At 38.5% G+C, this 23,031-nt stretch overlaps 1 protein-coding gene across 1 annotated transcript; it reads left to right on the top strand.

Moving 5' to 3' along the window:
* The first annotated feature begins 22 nt into the window (after positions 1 to 22).
* Positions 23 to 13,921, top strand: brms1 (BRMS1 transcriptional repressor and anoikis regulator). Its single transcript, XM_017473005.3, has 11 exons — positions 23 to 166; positions 2,631 to 2,870; positions 3,071 to 3,161; positions 5,390 to 5,517; positions 7,174 to 7,253; positions 7,390 to 7,486; positions 7,638 to 7,730; positions 8,049 to 8,113; positions 8,235 to 8,274; positions 10,391 to 10,499; positions 11,861 to 13,921. Exons 2-11 carry the CDS (start codon positions 2,657 to 2,659, stop codon positions 11,976 to 11,978), a joined length of 1,035 nt encoding a protein of 344 aa, XP_017328494.1. The 5' UTR covers positions 23 to 166; positions 2,631 to 2,656; the 3' UTR covers positions 11,979 to 13,921.
* The last annotated feature ends 9,110 nt before the right edge of the window (positions 13,922 to 23,031 follow it).

The raw sequence follows: 23,031 nt of genomic DNA, 5'->3' as shown, positions 1-23,031 counted from the left end.
CGCGTGGATCGTGACGCGCTCTCTGATTGGCCGGCGCGGAAACGGCGAAGACGACGAACGCGAGTAGCGCAAAATCCCGAGGAAGTCGAAGTTGTCCTAGTTGATAGAAACGTTCAGGCGCAAACAATTCCGCTGCTGAGCGACTTGAACACAAACCGAAGCTGAGGTAAGGCTTTTGGATGCTTGTAAACGACGCCATTATTCGAGTCAAGCGCTTTCGGAGTACCCAGGGGCTCGGTTTACACGGCTAGTTTAGGTGAATGATTCAGACACAAACACACACAACGCTACACGTCTGCTGCCTTTAAACACGGACAGAAGGAGTGGATTTAACCAGCAGCATGTTGTTTCATTTCAATGTGACCTTCTTTTAATGCATTCTCAGGAAGGGGAGAAGCCGTAGGGTACAAAATACACCACACAAACAATTAGGGCATTTAGGGTCGTCAAAGGGTTGCCATTACTGAGGGCAAAACCCGCATTAGTGGAGGCCATGAGGTCAGTGAAACAAAGCTGCATTGAGGTAATGCCACACTGATGAGGGAATAAGGAAATGTTTAATGTTTATTACTTGTTATCCAAGTATTGGCCTTTTAGAAGGCTCCAGTAAACCAGTATTCTAGTAATTCTAGATGAATTCTTATTAAATGTGTGGTTTTCTTTTTATGAATCCTGAGATTCAGGTGATCCAACTAGGATTCAGTCAAACCAATGCACTCCTAAGTGCAGGACAGTTCTTCCTTGCTAGATCCTGCAACCATTCACCAAATCTTACTTGTCCATATAGGCGTATGCAGAAATATCATGCAGTCCCCATTTGTTTCTGGAATGCCAAAATCCGAGTGGAGTAAGTGCATATCAAATATATATGCGTACATCCCTTGTGAAAAAACACTGTTTATTCCTCATCATGTGTATATATATTAGGATCACCTTTAGATCGGATTTGACACGTTTTCCAGCGTGCCCATTGATGCGTTTTATGCAAACATGTTACTTGACTTTCAGCAAGACTGTTTATTGGCATTGTAAGATTAAGTCCTAAATTCTTCTATAAAGTCTTAAGATTTCGTGCAAAGGTCTTTGTCATATCAGTCAACGTAACACGTTTACACAAACTACATCAGTGGACTGTATCGGACAACAGGTCAAATCCGATTTGACGCCGATCGTAATAAGCATATATGACGAGGACTATATTAAGTAAATATACTGTATGTAAGGAATAAAACACGATGGGACATGCTGTTATAGGAACATAATCAACGTGGTGCGATGCAGCCTGGAATGGCGCAGAGTTACTGTTACCAACCTGAAGTGGATTATTTTCCTACTACAGCTTGTACTGAAGTGTTCTCTTACGTTCTTCACCTCTTATACTATAGTACTTTAGCAAGAATATTTACTCAAGAATGTCAATTAAACCTTCTGTTTGTTTATTGTTACATTTAATGACGCGCATTGTCAAAAAGTTAGTTCCTGTTACCATTTAGGTTTAAACAGGTACGTGTGTGTGTATGTGTGTGTGTGTATATGTATGTGTATATATATATATATATATATATATATATATATATATATATATATATATATATATATATATATATATATATATATATATATAAAATATGTATATATATATATATATATATATATATATATATATAAAATATGTATATGTGTATATGTTTCCTCTTCACGCTCTGTATTTTTTCTCTTCTGAGGTTAATTGCTAAAAAATGCTGCTTGGCTTGTCATGCTATTGAGACACCACAAAGCCCTCCGTCTTGAAGACTCTCCTGTTTCAGAAAACGTTACAGGTCTACCCATGTCTGTCACGAAGTGCGGACAGTGGAGACTCCTTCCAAATCGTTAAATAAACACCTCCTCACAGAAAACGTCACTATATAAACAACAACTGATTATGTGCAGTGTCAGTCTAATAAGTCCCTGTGCAAGTTGTTAATATAGAAATGGCAATGTATTCGAACGAGCCCATTAATATGAACAATACAGCTGGAGCTATTGTCCACCCATGCTGTTATATAAAATTAAAAACACCTTCTGACCAGTCAGAATTGAGCCTTCAACAGCACTGTGGTATGATGTGTTTTAAAGTAGAAAATACAAACAAAACAAAAGGCGAGGTCTCGACCAATTACGTGACACTGAGGAGGAAGTGAGGTGACTGGGGAATCGGATTTTTATATGGAGCAACACCTTCTGCCCAAACAGAATCAAGCATTTGATAATATATTATAAAGCAGAAAGACAAAAACGTCATGTAGGGTATAGAAATAAAAGCTGCAACAGGAATTGGTTTGGTCGGTATGCTGAATCTGTTTTAAGTGTGTACAACAAATCGAGTATAGAAATGCTATATAGAAGTTTGTGTAAATTAAGAATACGAGTTTTTATAAACGGAGTAGCAGATTTAATAGCACTTAACCTAATGGGACTTCAGCTTGCTTGTAGTCATCATCTGCTTCACTGTATTTATCATTAAAGCATATCTGCTTTGGGTCTACATGCATGTTTAATTTTACACACTATAATTTTGTCAGTGAAGTTGGTGAGGATTTTGCCTTTCTGCTAATAATAGATGACGTGTTCCTATTTTAAATACGCAGTAATATTTAGGACGTGTGCAGCGGTGATGCCAGCCCAGCCGGCTCCGCGTGAAGCAGAGGAAGAGATGGAGACGGAGCCTGACTCTGAGGTGCCTCATGCTAACGGGGAGACGGAGGAGGAGCGGGAGCGGGAAGGAGGAGAGGCAGAGGAGACGATGGAGGAGAGTGGAGAGGAGCGAGACAGTGACCTGGAGGAGAGTGAAGCAGAGGAAGAGGAGGAGGAAGAAGAGGAGAGTTCAGGTGTGGTTATTAAACACATTAATAAAGTGTATATTAGTGTGGCTGGTGTTCTGTGTAGAAGCTGTAGAGGCTCTTCTGTTGATTGAGGATCACCTCCCCCTCATGCATGTTTAACAAGTGTAAAAGGAGAGTAATTAGTTTATGTTAAGTCACATATCACATTGTCACAGCTGATGAGTGTTTCTGTAACCTTCTTTTAGAGATTGATGATGAAGACTGTGAAAGGAGGAGAATGGAGTGTCTGGATGAGATGTCTGACTTGGAGAAGCAGTTCCTGGAACTCAAAGAAAAGTAAGACTGTCTTCTTTGAGTATTCAGGACTCTGTGACACTATTTGAAAATTTCTGGGTTAAAATAAACGGCCTTGTGGTGATTTAGCAAATAAAGAGCTATAGATGATTGGTCTGGAAAGCCAGTGTTAGCTCTGTCAATAAGTAAAACTTTGTTGGACTTACTGAATGAACCTGAAACCAAATATGCCAAAGGCATCCTTGAGAGATTTATTTAATGAAACATGTCTGGAATAAACAGTCTACGATGCATTTACTGACAGAAATAGACTAAAGAAAAGACTTAACCTCCTAATCTTACTGATTACTGAGGCCTCTCTAAGGGCCATGCTCCCAATATCGCTATCTGGCTTGCTGTACAGCGTTAAAATGGCTTAAATTCATGTTTCAAACGTCTTAAAAATGCAACCGAAACATTTTTCCTTAGCGTAATCTCAAACATTTTTGTGGGCCGAGGTCTAACACATAAAAGTGAATTAAGTCAGAAATATATGACTGTGTACCCCAAATAAAAATGTATTATTATTATTAAGTATTATTCAATGAAATAGTAATATTACAAAATAGCAAAGGTTTTTTAAAAATATACAAAAACATCTGTACATTTACTTGTTACATTACATACATACATAATGTAACACTACTTGTTACATTACCCTGGCATTAAATTACAAAAAACCTCATGAACACTGCTGCGAGGGGGTTTGTAATACAGCTGCTGAGGGAGTGATGGTAAATTCGACATCTTTTTCTCTTCTGACTGCCGTAATCCATCTCTCTCTCTCTATTTTTTCTTTCTCTTAGAAAGTCATGGGAAGGAAATACTGGATTTTTTTTTCTTACACCGTTTGAGTAAATGCTAATGCAAAAAAGGATATTTGCTCTGGTCTCCCATATCCCTCTATAGAAGTTTACCCTGCTATAGTTTACTTAAACCCAGAAATGGATGTATATGCATGAACACAATCCACTATAGCTGCTGTATCGTGTAGCATGATTTTTGGAAATGTCTTGAATATGAAAGGAAAGAGTCATGGCTGGAATCTCCCACTTTTTTTTGGCACTCTGTGGTAGGTACGGTTTATAATGTATGGAGTAAAACATGATTGTGTGTGCTGTTCATAGAAAAATAATCCAGGACAGAGCATTGTGATGCAGTGCAAAGTGTAGCCATCCCAAACGTTGGTTATGTTCCAATAACGGCATGTCCAGACTTGTATTTGTCTTATACCACAAAACATGTAGGAATTATTTTTAAATTGCTATAAACAGTTATTCCCTCATTACAATTGTCATGTTACCAAAAAACAACCACAAAAACCATAAAGCCCTCTGTCACAAGTCTTCAAAACTTGAAGTTACAGCTTGTCACTATAGAAACTATAATGACCTTGCAACCAGTCAGAATCAAGAATTCAACAGCTTTGTTTATAGTAATAATAATAACATTAATAATAATATTCTACCTAAAGTTATTCACAATAAATGACACACGTATTTTATATTGAAGTACACTATATAGCCAAAAGTTTCTGGACACCTGGCCATCACACCCTTATGTGCTTGTTGAACATCCCATTCCAGAATTATTTCCCCTTTAGGATTTGTGCCGCGTTCAGCCACAAGTGCATTAGTGAGGCCTGGCATTGTTGTTGGGTAAGGAGGTCTGGTGTTCAGTCAGCATTCCAGTTCATCCTAAAGGTGTTCATTGGGGTTGAAATCAGGGCTCTGTTCAGAACAGGATAAAGCTCGCTTTGTGCATAGTGGCATTGTCACATACTTATATACACAAATAAGTATGTGACAGTGCAACACCCACATCCTTATATAGGGCATATACTGTATTTATGTTTGGTAGTTACCAGTGAATGCCCAGTAAAACACTCCATTCAAACCTATTTACAAAAACCTGTATTAATCTTTTGTAAGATAAAGTATTAAACAAAGAACAGCACAGAAAATCAAATAATGGGAGCCTGATGTTTAACTTTTGAAATCTGACCATGTGTCTCTGCTGGTTTTGACTGCAAGGTCTTGTGATCAACATCCACCCCAAGTAATGCCCCTTTCTTTCTCTGAAACGGTATGTCAGTGTTTTCAACGTACTGACTTTGATACACTTCGCAAAAGCAGGCAGCAATGCAATTTCTCACAGTAATGTGCTCATATGGCCACGTCTCCCTTTTCCTCTCTGGATACTCACCTCTGTTCCTCTTTGGTTGCGTATAGGTTATTTCGCGAGAGGCTTGACCAGGTGAAAGTGAAGCTGGATGAGGTGCTGACGGGAAAAGCAGGAGAGTACAGAGAGCCACTGGCTACACTTCAGAAAAACATGCAGCTACGCACTCAGGTAGCAGGTAATAATAACTCAGCAACTAATGTAAAATATATATATATATATATATATATATATATATATATATATATATATATATAATGTATGGCAAAGAAATGTGCTAACTGGCTCAGTTGTAAATGGGATTATCTGTCAAAGCATACACACAGTCAGACAGAATGAATAAAACACAATCTGGTCCATTGTTGTGTTTTTTTTTTTTTTTTTTTTCCCAACAAAAGCAAAAATAAGCTTTATTTCTCCACCTGAACAAATGCTTACTTGTACACAATGATTTGTACGGCACAATATCACCACCAGATGGATTCAATGGAATCATTTTCTGATTATTTTTGGTGCTAATTTATCAAATCATAAATTCAATAGCTAGGCAAGTAAATACTCCAGTGTGCTGCGTAGTGCCATGTTTTAGTTGCCTGCAAACCTAACTGACTGACTAGGCTAAAAAGTGGTAGTTAATGTAGTGGTGAGTTAGTTAGCTAGTTAAATATGTTCATGTAAAATAAAGGAAGACGAACAAGTATATGATCATATCACACACTGACGTAAGATCATGTTTCCACTGCGTATCAGTGGCTAACTTTTCAGCTGTGAGATGTGGGGTGAAAAATATTCTGAGTTATTACGCAGAGTTTTATATACACTGTATGGCCAAGCGTTTGACCATATTTTGAACATCCCATTCTAGATTTAGTCCCCTTTTGCTGTGATGATATCCTCCACTCTTCTTGGAATTAGATTTGTGCTCATTCAGCCACAAGAGCATTAGTGAGGTCGGGCACTGATGTCTGGTGAGGAGACCTGGTGCGCAGTCAGCGTTCCAGTTCATCTCAAAGGTGTTCAGTGGGGTTGAGATCAGGGCTTTGTGCAGGACACTCAAGTTCTTCCACTTCAAACTTGGCAAACCATGTCTTCATGGAGCTCGAATTGTGCACAGGTGCATTGTCATGGTGGAACCTGTTTGGGTCTCTTAGTTCCAGTGAAGGGAAATCTTAATGCTACAGCATACAAAGACAGTCTGTACAATTGTGTGCTTCCAACTTTGTGGCATCAGTTTAGGGAAGATCAACATATGAGTGTGATGGGCAGGTGTCCACATACTTTTGGCCATATCGTTTAGGTATATAAGAAGTAGGGTTGTCTGAGAGGTAATAATAATAATAATAATAAATAATAATAATACGAATAATAATAATAATAAAAAAAAAAAACCAATAGCCTGGAACATGTCATCCGCTTGTCCCAGGCACCTCGACTACTAATTTGTCCACCCCTTACAAAGTTGTTTTCAACTCATCGTGTTTATTAGCCATGGGGTATGATTAAAATTGTTTTAACTTTATCACAGTATGATTTTTTTGTTTTGTTGTTCTGAGAGCTTATTGTTAATCCTTTATCATTGAGCCTTTTTGTCGGATATTATGTTGCAGCTAATATAAGCTGATTAACCTTTCAGACAATGTACTAGAGTTAATCCAAACACTTCTTCCATGTCGAACGTATCAGCATCTCTCTGCTGCGCTGTAATGGTAATTCAGTCACTGTGACTGTTCCTCTCGTTTCTCAATTACTGCCAATTCCCATTTGGGCTTAGACTCAGATTAGCTGGTGTTGGAGCAGATTTGTGTATATACTCACGGTGTGTTGCTCTCTCTAGGTGTTTACAGAGAGCTGTGTCTTCAGGTGATCAAACACAAGCACGAGTGCGAGATACAAGGGGCAAAGCAACATCTGGAGGTAACACGGTTTTAGGAAGCAAAGAACATGCACATGTGCGCACAAACATGCACATACACACGTACACACATCCTTAGCCTGAGCGCTAGTATGATTGAGTGGTGGAAAGTGTCACTCTGTGTTTGGATGCTCACAGAGTGAGAGGATCCTGCTGTTGGACACCATGAAGATGGAGCTGCTGGAAAAGATCCGCAAGCTGGAGGAGGACAAGCAGAGGGTGGACATCACCTCAGGTACACACACACACACACACACACACACACACACACACACACACACACACACACACACACACACACACACACACCAGAGCTAGCGCTATCAAATGCAAGAAAAAACAAATAGACACTTAATAAATGAATCTCTCTCTCCCCTTTCTCTCAGAGTGGTGGAATGATGAAGTGAAGATGAAGAAGTGTAAGAAAAGAAGTCACCTGAGCAGTCTGGAGAGGAAGAAAAAGCCAGCACTCGTGTCAGGTAACACATCCATCAAGCCACCTTCTGAAGAGGTGGGTCATATGATGACCTCAATATTGATATTGCAGTATATTAACATAATGATGCTTTTCTGAATATAATGAGGTATCAATACTTTTTATAAGCAATTTATTATATAAAATTAGAAGAAGCAAAAAAAACAACCTTAAGCAAAATGTAATACAGTGATGCCAGGTATCATGATATGATGTGTTTACCATATCGCCCACCCCATGCTCATGTGTACATACACATCCCTCTTACATCATCACCTCATCCATCTTTATCATACTCTACATGGCCATCTTTCTCTCTCAGGACCCTACATAGTGTACATGCTGAGGGACATTGACATACTGGAAGACTGGACAGCCATTAAGAAGGTAGTTAACGGTCACCACCTGTCCAATCATCCATTATCACAAATCATTTGCTGATTATTTCTGTCGTGTGTTGAGATGCAAAATGGAATTTTGATCTGTGTGTCTTTGCCATTATCTCAAGGCTAAAGCAGCACTAATCCCCTTGAAGAAGAAGTCAGACAGTAAGTCCCAGTGTGTGTCGCTTGACAGTTAATCGATGTGTGTGTGATGTGTGCACCCACATCAGCTTGTGCTGTCTAACCTTCTAATCCTTAGACGTCTGTCTGTCTCTCTCTCTCTCTCTCTCTCTCTCTCTCTCTCTCTCTCTCTCTCTCTCTCTCTGTGTCCTGTGATGCGGTGTATCAGTCAACTGTCTCTGTCTCAGTCAGAGGTCATTTGAGAGAGGCGCCTGTAAAAACCGTAATAAACTGCCTCATCACTAACGAGCTCTGAACCGCATCATGCCTCCAACAGCCTCTAATTCATTACTTGCGGATTAACTTGATCCCTATCAAAGCCCTCGCTATGAGCCAAGAAGCTTTCAGCCGTAATTTGCTTCTCCTGAAAGTCTCGGTGTATATAATGGCTTAAATTAAGATTCTTCTGTACTTCTCCTTCCCTCTGTTTGTTTCTCTGCTCTGCTTGCCTAGCTGTAATACCTTCATCTGTGCACAGAATCTATATAACATTTAATTCAAATCATTCATTATGCTTATTATTATAGCTTAATTACCTCAGAGGATAGATAGTGAGTGTGTGCATGCATTACAGGATTTGTCCTCCGAAGCAAATAAACTTGTGTGTGTGTGCGTGCAGCTGGTGCAGAGTTTATAGATATGTATATGTATGTATGTATGTATGTATGTATGTATATATATATATATATATATATATATATATATATATATATATATATATATATATATATATATATATATAATATCTTAACATGCCTGGGGCAGTGTAGTGTAAGTGAGATTTTAGTGGAATGAGTGTAGAACTGTATAGCAGCAGCATCACAAGAACATCTGCACTCTCTCAAGCACCCTGTTAAACTGAGAAACATCTGGGGCAGGTGAGTCTGTTTGTTGTTTCTTCCTTTCATTTGTTTTCATCCTTTTGTTTTCTGTCCCGCATTTTTTGTTATTTTGTTCATTTCATGTTTTTTCATTTCGTTCTTTTACCATTCATTCTTTTTGTTATTTCTTTTTTTCTTTTGTTGGTTCCTCCTTTCGTTTGTTTTTCTGTTTGCTGTTTCTTTCTTTCATTTGTTCTTTTGGCTGTTTCTTTCTTTCTTTTGTTTGCACTTTCTTACTTTCTTTCATTTGTTACTTTTTCTTGTTTTTCTTTCTTTCTTTTGTTTGCCCTTTTTAACTGTCTTTCATTTGTTCTTTCGTTTTACTTTTTATTTTTCATTTGCTCTTTCTTTCCTTTATTTCATTTGCTGTTTTTTATTTGTTCTTTTTGCTGTTTTTCATTTGTTTTTATTTTCTTTCTTTTGTTTGCTCTTTCTTTTTGTTTGTTCTTTCATTTGCCGTTTCTTTTTTTGTTTGCTCTTTCTTCATTTGTTCTTTTGTTTGCTCTCTTTGTTTTGTCTTTCATTTGCTCTGTCTTTCTTTCTTTCTTTCTTTCTTTCTTTCTTTCTTTCTGAGAAGGGAAAGTTATCTGAAAAGGGCTCATTCTGTGTTTTCATTTTTCAGACACTGGATAGAAATGTCGACAGACCCAGATTAACTGGCTAGAGAGTGGGCATAAATGATGCTTTCATGTAACATAGTATTGTGTGTTGTTATTAGCTGCCAGAATAAGTTCATACATTCTCTACAATGGATGCATATTTCATTGGTTTAGTGTTTATTATTATTATTATTATTATTATTATTATTATTATTATTATTATTTAAAAAAATAATTATTAGTATAGTAATATATTTTTAATTGTCCACAGCCAGCAGCACATTTTTAGAATTGTACAGGGTTATATGCGGACCAAGTTGAATAGGTCTGCTGTACACTGTTCAATAGAAGAGAACTTTTAGTAGTTTGCTTTGACCTCACCAGCACAAAACTTCAAGGTGTTACACTTAGATCAGAGCTGCAAAAATGAACACCACACACACATACTCATGCCAGTGCTAATACTAAGAAGCTTAAGCAGACAGAAATGAAGGTGTTCTTGTGATGGCAGGACTACACTGACACATGTTATTATTCTCCTAATTTCTCTTTGCGAACTTGTCAACCCATATGTCTCTGTCTGTCTCTTGCTGTCTCTCTCTTCCTTTCTGTCTCTGGCAGGTCGTCAGTTGTCAGTGCGCAGTGAAGGAGGCACTCTGTTTTATGAGGGAGAGAGATTCTCAAAGGGCAACACTGTTCTATTGGAAGTCAATGATGAAAGCCCAGCACAGTCAGTATCCCCCCCCCCCCCCCCCAAAAAAAAAAAAAAAAAAATCTATTTAAAGGAATACTCCAACATTTTTCAACCTAACCTCTATGTACTTGTATCCTGCATGTATATGTGAATACCAAGAACAAGAACTTTTTTCCTGTACTGGGAAAAGGATTCATAAAACTTATAATATAATATGGTAGTGGATGTGTAAAGTGCAGTTGGTGGGAACAGTTTAAAAAATATGTAGAAAGCTTTGATGTATTCTTCAGTCAAATGTATTAGTAAAATACATTTTAAATCTCTATAAATTAGAGGTTGACCGATTGATTGGTTTTGCTGATTAATCGGCATTGATAACCGATTGCAGGAACTATGGATTATCAGCAAAAATTCACACCGATAGTTTTTTCCCAGTTGCGGCCATCGCAGTAGCAGGTGAGAAGGGTACGCTGTCATTATAATGTACGAGAGCGGCCTCTAGAGGCGACATAAAAACTGACACATTTTGTTGTGTTATTTGAAGTGTTTTTGATTCATTTTGGATGTCTATTTTTTTTTGTAATTATTTGTTTCATTTTAAAAAGTACAGCATATTTTCATGGTACAGTCGGTACTGTTTTTGTAAGAAAGTTCAGCAGTATATTACTTTGAGTGTTTATAATTCTATTCAGTGTCAGTTTTAAAAATTATCATTGGATTAATAGGTCATTACAGGTACTGTGCACCTTAGTTATCGCTATCGGTAAAATCAACTATCGGTCAACCTCTAGTATAGCTTGTCATTGCCTATGCATTACTAGAGTATTGTGTGGGTGTGATGGGACATGGCTCTCACCAAACCTCAGAAGGAGGTGTAAAGAATCTGAAATGCTTTTTACTGTATTGCTACAGTTTTGAAAAGATGTATATAGTATGTGTATGATAACAGCTTAAGTAACACTTTCTGTATCAGCTATAAAGGTGTTAAGATGTCTGTCTCATCTTTACTGTTAAAGTTTACTGGCTCACGAATGCCCTGAGACTTTTCTTACAAGCGTGTTTCAAGTCAGAAGATTTTCTCAGTATGTTGGGATTCTTGTCTGTGGTAAACACACACAGGCTACAATTGTGGTAGTTTAGAGCTTAAATTTAAAAAACACGAGTATTTCTTTAATCTGCAGTATAACAGGGCTTAATGTAGCTGAGCAGGAAGCAGTTAAACGCTTTTAATGCCCTTGACTTTATAGCCATGCTTGGGATTTTGAACACACAGTAAGCTTTCCTAGGAAATAATGCAGTTGTTATACTTTAACATTTTCATCCTCTCTCTCTCTCTCTCTCTCTCTCTCTCTCTCTCTCTCTCTCTCTCTCTCTCTCTCTCTCTCTCTCTCTCTCAGGGCAGTAATAACAGCAGTCAGTGCAGGGGAAGTGTGGTTCAAAAGGCCAGATGGCAGCAAAACCAAAATCTACATTTCACAGCTACAGAAGGGCAAATACACTATAAGGAGAGCCTAGAGTATACACACACACACACACACACACACACACACACACACACACACACACACACACACACTGCAACTGTGCTGCAGGTGTGTGTATGGGTCAAAGGTCACATTTTTTTTTTCTTTGGCATTTTTAAGAAATTGCTAATATGCATTCATTCCAGTTTTACTTCTCTGATGTAAAAAAAAAAAAAAAAAAAAGACATTAAAGGGAAAAAGTTCTAAACTGCAAAATAGTGATTCGGAATAATGGTCCACATTAACAAAATCTTTTTATTTTTTTTATTTTATTAAAAAACCCCAAATAATCACAAACTGAAAAAAAGAAATTAGTCTTTGAAGAATGTTCTTAAGACTACTTACTGTAACTCCTGATTTTTCCCCCCTTTTTGTCTTTGACCCATGTACAGTATATTAACACTGTTGTAACATCAGTAGATCCTGTTGAGTGCCTCTGCAGCAATACGCTGCTTGGTATTCATCAGAGTATTCATCAGAGCTTCATCAATAAACACAATATGGCACTGGAAGGAGTGCTTCACTAACACACAGGCTTTCCAACGAGCAGACGGCATAACTGCAGCTTCTGTTCACCAGCGCACACAGCGTATGGCCCAGCAACGGAAACTGCTGAATCACTGTTCCCCAACTGCAGACACACACACACACACACACACACACACTCTCACTATGGAGAAACACAAGACTGTAGACCAAATAGGGATCATATAGATGCTTATAGCCTAATATATGTATCTTTACCCTTCCCATATCCCAGTCTAACAAACTGGATTATCTAAAGCCATGCCCATAATGTAGTTAAAACAATGCTCCTATAAAGAAATACACTAAAGATTTCGCAAAGGCCTGAATGACTGCATTCACACATCGCTATCTACACTAGTAAAGCTGCGGCCACACTGGAAATTTGCACTTTGAGTCTCCTTGTGAAATTGGTGTGACCATTCTTGAAAGGATGGTGACACAAAAAAAGTTCCTTATGATGTAGTTAGCGTTTAGCCAGCTAACTTTGAAGAATGTGTCTCAACTTTGTTCATGCAATTCAACTTTTACCAAAGGGGTAATAAAACAAGTCCTGTAGCATCCAGGGTCTGATCCCACCTCATGCCCAGTGTTTCTGTGGTAGGCTCCAGATATAACATGAACCTGACCAGGATAAAGCATTTACTGAAGAAATCAAAGTCCTACACATACACAAAGCTTTGTGCTTGCCCAAGTTGGTTGCTAGCACGCTGGCTAACTGGTCAACCACTGGCAGTAAAAAAAACTAAACAGAAAACATACTGTAGTTATACCATCAATTCCAGCCTCCAGACATCCTGTGTACTATGCATACTTTATAGTCAGGTCTAGATGTATTATGTCCAATCTCATGCCTTCCCACTGGTAAAATGAGCTCTTTTGTAATTTTAGACCTTCTGCAGTGCTATACAAAGTACCGCCCCATTCCGAGATTAACTGTTACACAAACAAAAGCAGTGATCAATCCATGATTTCATTTCACATGTAACAGTTCACTGAAGTTGAATTCGACACAAAGTTTAAGTGACTAAATTTATTTGCTTTGGAAATGAAAGTGAATTCCACTGAATTGAAGTGAATGTAATTCAATTCAAAAAGCTAGTGTGACTGGGTCTTTTTGCATGCCCCGGCGCTGCTCCCGGTTTCTGTAACGACACCAGGCTTGCAGATTAATAGCTCCCAAGTTGCTAAATGTCGCTTTAATTAAAATTGCACTTCAGAAGGAGAAGTAGATTTGTGATGCAAGAGATTTTTTGAGCTCATTTTGATAAAGCCTTAAGTGCAAAGAGTATTTATATGTTTGTAAGCTGATTTGGAAACTGAGGGTGCTTGTAAAACCTATTTAAAAGTGTTTAATATAATCATGTATTTATAACAAAAAGGTTTATTAAAATCTGGTCTTTTATTAAACGGTGTACTGTTTATTATTATTATTATTATTATTATTATTATTATTATTATTATTATTATTATTTTGCTTAACACCATGATTGCTGATAAAGAAATAAGATGTGACCACTTTCGCTACGGTGGCAGAATGAAATTTGCAGAGGGAGGTGAACTAGATATAATTATATAAAAAAGAATTATCAAATTAGCCAAAGATTAGTCCACTCAATTTCAAACAAACTAATTTTACTTGCACAACAAAATAATACATTTAAGGAAAAATCCACCCTGACTGACATATCTAGGATATTATCTATCTATAATGAACGTAATGTGGGAGTAAAATAAAGAGTCGTGTCTGTGCCTTTTTCACTTGGCAAAAGGTTATTCATTTGAGATGAGGGAAAGGCCAGGGTTTCCATGGAATGTCAGATAATACCCAACTTGCCTTCGAGGCTTATATAGTACTTCTATATATAGCTATACAGAAAGAAAGCTTCAGGCATTAGTGAAGGACAAGCATGTCTAAAACCGAGCCCTGCTTGTTGTCTGCATTAGTGACTCTGAAGCCAGATTGCCGTATGTCTCAGTGTGATGATCACAGCTCACAGCTGGGTTCAGGTGGACCATCAATAGCTAAAAGTCAAGATTTGTCTTTATAAGTCCACATCTTTGTGTGTAGGTGATGTACAGTAAAGATAGAACCCCCTAAATAAGCCAGTTCCTCTGAAGGCACCGGTGGCTCAGTGGTCTGGGGGTGAGGTCTGCTCTGTCACGGTGATGCACAAAGGCTCGATACTGCTGTTAGACAGGTGGAGCAATAAATCCAGCAGTGAGAGAGAGAATGACTGGTCTGTCCCACCTGGGGCTCCTGGAGATAGGAAAACAGAGTTTATGCTGCACTGTCTGGAATCCATACATTACTATACTTAACTGTTTACTTGCTATGTTATTTCACATTATCACACATATCAATCACAGCATTAGATAGTATGTTATTAAATCAGATGAACTGTGTAGGTATTATAACACTTTTTTAACAGACCAAAAGTAATTGGGCTGTTGGCTGCTCAGCCACTGTCAGATGTGTTATCCCTCATTATTGCACTTACAAGTAAGAAAATGAAAGGTTAGGGTTAATTTCAAGTGTGGCATTCAGAATCTGTTGCTATTAACTCTCAATAGGAAGTTCAATGAACTGTCCCTGCCATTGAAGCTAGCCATCATTAGGCTAAAAAAATAGTAATGGGCCCATCAGAGAGATAGCAAAAACATTAGATGTGGCCAAATCAACTATGTGGTACATTCTTAAAAAAAGAAAGAAGTCACAGAAAACCACTGTGGGGGGATGATCGAAGAATTCTTTCGCTTGTGAAGAAAAACCCTTTTACAACAGTTGACCAGATCAAGAACGTTCTCCAAGAGGTAGGCATATCTGTCAAAGTCAACAATCAAGAGCAGACTTCAGTAGAGTAAACACAGAGGGTTTATCACAAGATGTAAATCAATGGTAAGCCTCAAAAGCAGGAAAACCAGAACAGACTTTGCTAAAAACAGTTTAAAAAGCCCATACAGTTCTGGAGCAACATCCTATGGATAGATTAGACAAAGATCAACTTATACCAGAATGACTGTAAGGGAAGAGTATGGAGGATGGAAGGACCTGCTCATGAGACAAAGCATACCACCTCATCTTATGGCATGGGCATATATGGCTACCAATGGTATTGTGTTGTATTTATTGATGATGTGACTGAAAACAAAAGCAGCAGGAGGAACTTTGAAGTGTCTAGGGCTATATTATCTGATCATATTCAGTCAAATGCTTCAAAACACTTTGAGCTGTGCATCACAGTGCAGATGGACAATGACCTGAAGCATTATGGAGCAACTCAAGACTGTTTTAAGGCAAAGATGGAATACTGGCATGTTCTTTAATGGCCACATCAAAACACGCTAAGAACAAGCAAAAAATGAAGACTGCTGCAGTAAAGCCTATATCGCAAAGTAATAAAGGTTCATTTTAATCCAGAACGTTTCTTCACGCAGGTTTTGAGTTTTTGACTTGGGCATCAAACCCTGAGTTTCAGCAAACATACACATTTACCTGCTGAATCACTTGTGCTGACAGAAAGTAGGGATTTTGTTGAGCATGCTATTGAAATGCAGCAATGATATCTGATAAACACTGACCCAAGAGGAAAAAGAAACAAGGCCAGATTTGAACAAGCAACCTCAACAACAGGAGGCAAGACCTTTCCCACAAAGCCTCACATGGGCCAGCATGTTTTTAAAGAATTTCTCCTGAATAGCGACAAACTAAACCAGACATCCTACAATCTCCTTTCTTCCATTTCTTGTTCTGCATTTGACCTGAGGCATGACTCATACCAGCTGCTCTCTGCATGCACTGGTGACTCACAGTTCAAGGCTGGACTCAGGTGGTACTTCAGCAAACTAAAAGTCAGAAGTTCTATTTGTAAGTACATAGATTTGTGTGTAAGTGATTCAAGTGGAAGATAGATCTCTCTAAGTAAGCTCCTTTCTCTGAAGGCACCAGTGGATCAGTGGTCTGAGGTAAGGTCAAGATTAAGACCTCTGTATGTGAGCTCACATCAATGACTTCTTTTGCTATTTGAAATTCACAGCAGCATTTGAGACCCTAACGTTCCACTAATTTCTATACCACTAGAGGTCAGATATCACCTTTTTTATGTTCTGATATATAAAGCCATAAATATACAAGAAATATTTCATATTTATATTAGACCACAATCTTGTCATTTTGTTATTATACCTTTTTGCATAGCTGATGCAAATTTCCCTCACTCAGATCCAGCCAGACTTTTTCAGTAGCATGAAGACTAATCACATGATCACATGATATTTACAAATCAATGCTAGCTCTGATGGGTGATGGGACAATATTGAGTGCAAGTGATTTTAGTTTTGACTGAGACTTCTGAAATCATAGATTAAACTTCCTCTAAAGTTAATCTAGACTGGCTTTTCCGTCAGCTGAATTTTATTCACATATGGTCTGACTGCTGCTTTATCTGAAAAAGCAGAAAAGTATAGTTTTTAGCTGTCTCTCATATTACCGTAGCAAGGGTTCAAGACTAATAAACGATACAGCTAAACTAGACGTTGGTGCATACAGCGATCAGCAATTAACATTAAAACCACTGACAGGTAATGTCAATAACATTGATTATCCCATTACAGTGGCACCTGTCAGGGGGTGGGATATATTACAGATAGCAAGTTACATATATTAAACAGTCACTTTTTGAAGTTGATGTGTTGGAAGCAGGAAAAATGGGCAAGCATAAGGATCTGAGTAACCTTGACAAGGGCCAAATTGTGGTGACTAGACGACTGGGTCAGAACATCTCCAAAATGGCAGGTCTTGTGGGGTGTTCCCAGTATGCAATGGTTAGTACCTACCAAAAGTGGTCCAAGGAAGGATGACCACTGATCCAGCAACAGGGTCATCATGGAAGCCCAAGGCTCATTAATGTGCGTGGGGAGCGAAAGCTAGCCCGTCTGGTTCGAACCTACAGAAGTCCATTCCATGGAGGCCCAACCTCGCAACTTACAGGACTTAAAGGATCTACTGCTAACATCTTGGTGCCAGATACCACAGGACACCTTCAGAGATCCTGTGGAGTCCATTCCTCGACGGTCAGAGCTGTATTGGTGGCACAAGTGGGACCGACACAATATTAAGCAGGTGGTTTTAATGTTATGGCTGATCAGTGTATATAAGCGTATTTAATGTGTTTCAGTGTGGGCTATTCCTTTAACTAAGAACTGTGGTCAAGATAAAAGAGGTAAACAGTAATAAATGGTCATTTAAATAACCTCCCTGTAAAGCAATTCTAACCCTGGCTTAAAACACACACACACACACACACACACACACACACACACACACACACACACACACACACACACACACACACTCAGTCAGAACTTCCACCTGAGAAAAACTATTCCTTGTTTTGAGCGATAGTTACATCCAGATGCTGCTCGGTATTGGCATTTTTAAAGGAAATTCAAGCTGATGTTTTACATTAAGTTCAAGTTACTGAGTCAAACCTGGAAAGGACGTCTTTCTCCACCTTCTCATATGTATAGGTAACGTTTTTAAATTATACCTGCATATTTTTATTTAGCCAATAGATGGCACTGTGGTTATTACAAGATTGCCAGCTGTAGCCTGATGAAGCAGAATAGATTTTTTTTTTGTTTATTTCGTTTCGCCAAACAGTCTCTCTCATTATACACACTGCGTCCACCCTCACTAGTACACAGAAAGGATCTGCGCTGCTTTCCCCCCCTCATATTAGTTTACAAATGTGTAAATGAGCACTCCAGTCTTGGCATGCATCCAGGAGCCTCTCAGCAGGTTTAATTTACTGGGCCGATGGGGTTTAATGAATCTAATGATTACAGTGGGTGTGCGCATGTGTGAAATTCTTGATTAGTTTGATCTGGGTTCGTTTTGTTATCTTACAGATTGCACTATGAGGTGTCGGTCCCTTGGGAAGTTTTGCTTCACATGCATGTGGCAGGCATTTGGGGTTCGAGTGTGTGTGGAGGGAGTGTGAATGTTGCCTCAGTCAGTCTACAAATACACACATGCATGGCTGGTTTGGACTAGAAATGTCTCATGTGACAGTTTGTCAATCTGAAGTGCACACACACACACACACACACACACACACACACACACACACACACACACACACACACACACACCCTTAATTAAGAGTGTACACACTCTCTGTGTGGAAGAGTTCCCTGCTGAGGCACTTCTCTCCTTAAGACATACACACACACACACACACACACACACACACACACACACACACACACACACACACACACACACACACACACACACACACAGAAACACACACACACCCACCCACCCACTCGCTTAATTAACAGTGTACACACTCTTTGTGTGGAAGAGTCCCCTACTGAGGCATTTCTCTCCTTAACACACACACACACACACACACACACACACACACACACACACACACACCTCGCTTGTTCCCGTATTCTTCATCTCTGACTAACACCCCCAGTTCCCATGATGCTCCTCCTCCCGAGATCCTGCTCTCCCAGAGCACTGTAGAAAAATGCAAGATGGATGGATGCACCTATGATCTCTACTCTTCTACCTGCTCTTTTGGCTCCTGTGGCCTAGTTTACTCATTTCTACACAGTGGGAGCAAGGGATCACACATCCCAGTGTGTAAATGAGAAGAGAGAAGAGGGCATAATAGCATAAACTGATCATGATTCATGAGGGTGGATGCTCACAGCATTACTTCAAAAACATCTCTCCCCTTGCTATTTATTCATGGGCATCTCTTCATCTTAGCCTTGATCTGTTCTATTTTGCTTTCTTTCTTTTTTTTTGCATGTAAGACTACAGGCCAATTCCCAGCACCGCCCTTTCTTTCTCATTTCCTCTTTTAAAATGCTTTTCTACTACTTTCTCTTGATCAAAATCTGTGACCTCCTCATTAGTCCCTCAATCCCAGCATGACTGAATACCACAAGATATCTCTCTTTGCACCTCCTTCTCTCAGCCCAGTTTCAAATGGGCCGCTATTATCCGTCCACTAGGCGTGAATTTGGAGAGTGTGTACGTATTTGAGAAGCAGATTGTGTGTGTGCAGACACAGTTTAATTCATTAAATGTGCAAACCTCTGATAAATGCTTTTTTTAAAGAGGTCAAGAGAGAAAGGAAAATAGGATGGAGAGGAACGTTACTGTATTCCGTGTGATGAAAAGTGTGAGACAGGTGGATGGAGAAAGAGAGAAAACATTATTAATGCATGTGGAGTCTGTTGAGACGAAGGGAGAAAGAGAAAATGAGAGGATAAGCACATCAGGCAGGTGTGAGAGGAAGTGCAAAAAAAAAAAAAAAAGGGTGTGTGTTAAGGCTACATTGGGGGAGTCAGACACAGCATCTGAAAAGACCAAGCATCTTCTTTAAAGTACTCCTAAATGTGTCATTTTAATGCATTAAAGTAATCTATGCTATTTAATATCTTGCTAATTGGTTTTAATGCACAGGTAATGGCCTAGGGACATGTCTACACCTTTAACCTCATAAAGGGAATATACAAATAGGGAACACCACCATGCCCACCTGCCATCCCAACCCACCCTTATCCCCCACCATACTGTTTTGCTATTATAAAAAAGGTGAAATGGTGACATTGTATTTACGTGAACCTCAGACTGTCCAGAAATCTGAATTGTTGTATCAGAGCATTTAATGACTTGAGTGAACGGATATTACTCCTGCTATATCTGTATCATGATTGGCATAATATAATCCCATTCATATTACATTTTAAACATAGATAAAGTGTCCTTCACAACAACATACTATGTGCATGTTTTAGATAAATAATTTCAAATAAAACTTCAATAAAACCCATCTACAGCACGCAGAAAAACTGCCCCATCCCACTACACTTTATATAACTGTCACTTTAGCTTCAAATATAATCATTAAAGTACTCCAAAATCATATTATTTTTTACATTAATATGTGAATTCATTTAACATCATGCTTGAAACATATTTTTAGCATTATAGGAGTCATCCATTACAGGATTTTAATTATGTTACATAAACACATTTACCCCTATGATAATATTCGAAATATTCAGCGAATCCAAATGTTCGAATTTCCTGATATTCAGAAGAAGAAAAATAAATATTACAATTCCATCCATCCATCCATCTTCAACCACTTATTCCTTTTCAGGGTCACAGGGAAACCTGGAGCCTATCCCAGGGAGCATCGGGCACAAGGCGGGGTACACCCTGGACAGGGTGCCAATCCATTGGAGGGCACAATCACATACACACTCACAAACCCATTCATACACTACGGACACTTTAGACACGCCGGTCAGCCTACCATGCATGTCTTTGGACTGGGGGAGGAAACCGGAGTACCCAGAGGAAACCCCCGCAGCACGGGGAGAAACTCCGCACACACATAGGCCCGGCGGGAATCGAACCCCGGACCCTGGAGGTGTGAGGCGAATTTTCAATGCTTTTGTGATATATGACTGATAAGGACTTTAATGTACAACATTGCTACCCAGATTATAGACTGAAAATTAAATGACTAATAAAAACACTAAAATCATTAGAATGTGCATAAATACACATTATTATTATTATTATTATGATTATGATGATGATGATGATGACACTATATGTGAAGCAACACATTCTTAGTTACTTATCTAACAGTTGACAAACCTGTCAAGATGTACCAAAGCAACCATGATTTGTTCATCACTAAAAATAGCTAAGTAGCTACAGTAGTCATTCTGTTAACTATCAAATTAGCTTGCATTTGTTACAGCTAGATGACTGGGATTTCAGTTTCAGAGTCTTGATTTTCATTATAATATTGTTAGCAATATATTCAACAGTAGATAAAAATGGAATAAATACATAAAATAAATAAATAAATTTGTTTATCACTGACATTAGCTAAGTTGCAGGAGATAGCTGGCTAGCTTAGTATGCAGGTTATGTTGTTCAAAGTTACCATGCCACACTATAATGTTTGGCCTATCAGATGTGATGGATTGGAGCCGTTAAGCTTATTTAATGATACTGGAATTTGTATTCATACGTAACCCGTCCTTAATCAGCTTGTTCATGCTTCCAACCCCATCATTCTACCAAAAAATTAATTTGAGTGGTCTCTGTGGTTGAGAAACATAATTGTTTATGACCTCCATCATCTACACCCTCAGCTCAATCACATGCCTAATACATAGCCATTATCCAGATACACAGTCATTAGACTGGATAGCAATGGAAAACATCACCACATCATCCATCGTCATCTCCTTTGGGTCTATAGGAGCTTGTTTCAAGATCTAACACAGTCTGTAGATGTGAGACATTACCCATTTACATGGGCAGCTGAGAAAATTCAGGGTTGAGAAGAATATGTAGCAAACTGATTTCTCTCCACCACAGCACCACCTGCTGTAATCATGTACATCTAGATGTGTGGACCCAGAGACAACACTACATCCACTGAACTGGAATCCAGAACCATAGGTTTAGATGAACTGATTAGTGTTTTCAAATACAAGTCTTTCTTCTAGTGAATAACATCACTTCAGAAACATTGTGATACAAGACACGTTTCCCCCCAAAACAGACATTGGGCTACACTGGAAGAAGACTATGTTTACCCCGACCGCTACCACCTACCCACTCCAACAACACCGGGCCAATGGTAAAGTTGACTGAAAGTCCGTCAGCCCAAACAGAAAATGGTCCAACAGACAAAATGGTGATGGTCTAATGTTGCCGCCCAACATTGGCTCAGTGGAATGGCTGACCTGGACTTTAAATGAGTTTGATTCCTAGGGACCTGCTCCACTCAGTTCCACTATGAAGTTGTATCAAATCCATATGTCAGTGCAGAGCTCATGATAGCGATGTTTATCAAAACTAGCAAGAACCCCTCAGAATCCTTCATCCAATCACCAAATATCTGGACACAAAATCATATTATGTTAATTCCCCAGAACTTCTGCGCATATTCCTTAATTATGGCAAACACACACACACATATATATATATATATATATATATATATATATATATATATATATATATATATATATATATATATATATATATATATATTCCACCAGATAATATCCAAATACATAATGGTTATATCTGTTCTAAATTATATTACTTATTTGTCACTGCATGCTTTATGAGCCTTAACTGTGTGCTACAATGAACAAAGCCAAATGTACTGAGACAAATGCCTTAGACATAGCACATGGTAAATGGCAAAAGCGATTTTCTGCCTGTATGTAACTACAATATGGAAGTGTTTCTCAATTTGAATAGAAATGAGCTCAAAGAAAGAGTTTCATATAACACACTGTTTACGCATTGATTTTCTAAATGAACAAGCCATTAAGTGAGAAAATGACTGTGCACAAGCATTTGCCATTCATCTTTGTCAGAGTGATAATATTCTTAGAATTTAGATGTAGTAGATTTCAAATCAAATAAACACAGACGTATGCGTATCTGT

This window comes from Ictalurus punctatus, chromosome 7, assembly GCF_001660625.3.
Source record: "Ictalurus punctatus breed USDA103 chromosome 7, Coco_2.0, whole genome shotgun sequence".
Lineage (NCBI taxonomy): Eukaryota > Metazoa > Chordata > Actinopteri > Siluriformes > Ictaluridae > Ictalurus > Ictalurus punctatus.
The sequence above is the reverse complement of the archived record's forward strand: the minus strand, read 5'-3'. Positions and strand labels throughout refer to the sequence as shown.

Bases quoted from the DNA above. Each gene is read 5' to 3' on its own strand.
- brms1 (XM_017473005.3), top strand. From the start codon at position 2,657: ATGCCAGCCCAGCCGGCTCCGCGTGAAGCAGAGGAAGAGATGGAGACG. The intron at 7,254-7,389 runs GTAACACGGTTT...GGATGCTCACAG, and splicing joins GGGCAAAGCAACATCTGGAG to AGTGAGAGGATCCTGCTGTT. The intron at 7,731-8,048 runs GTAACACATCCA...TTTCTCTCTCAG, and splicing joins AAAGCCAGCACTCGTGTCAG to GACCCTACATAGTGTACATG.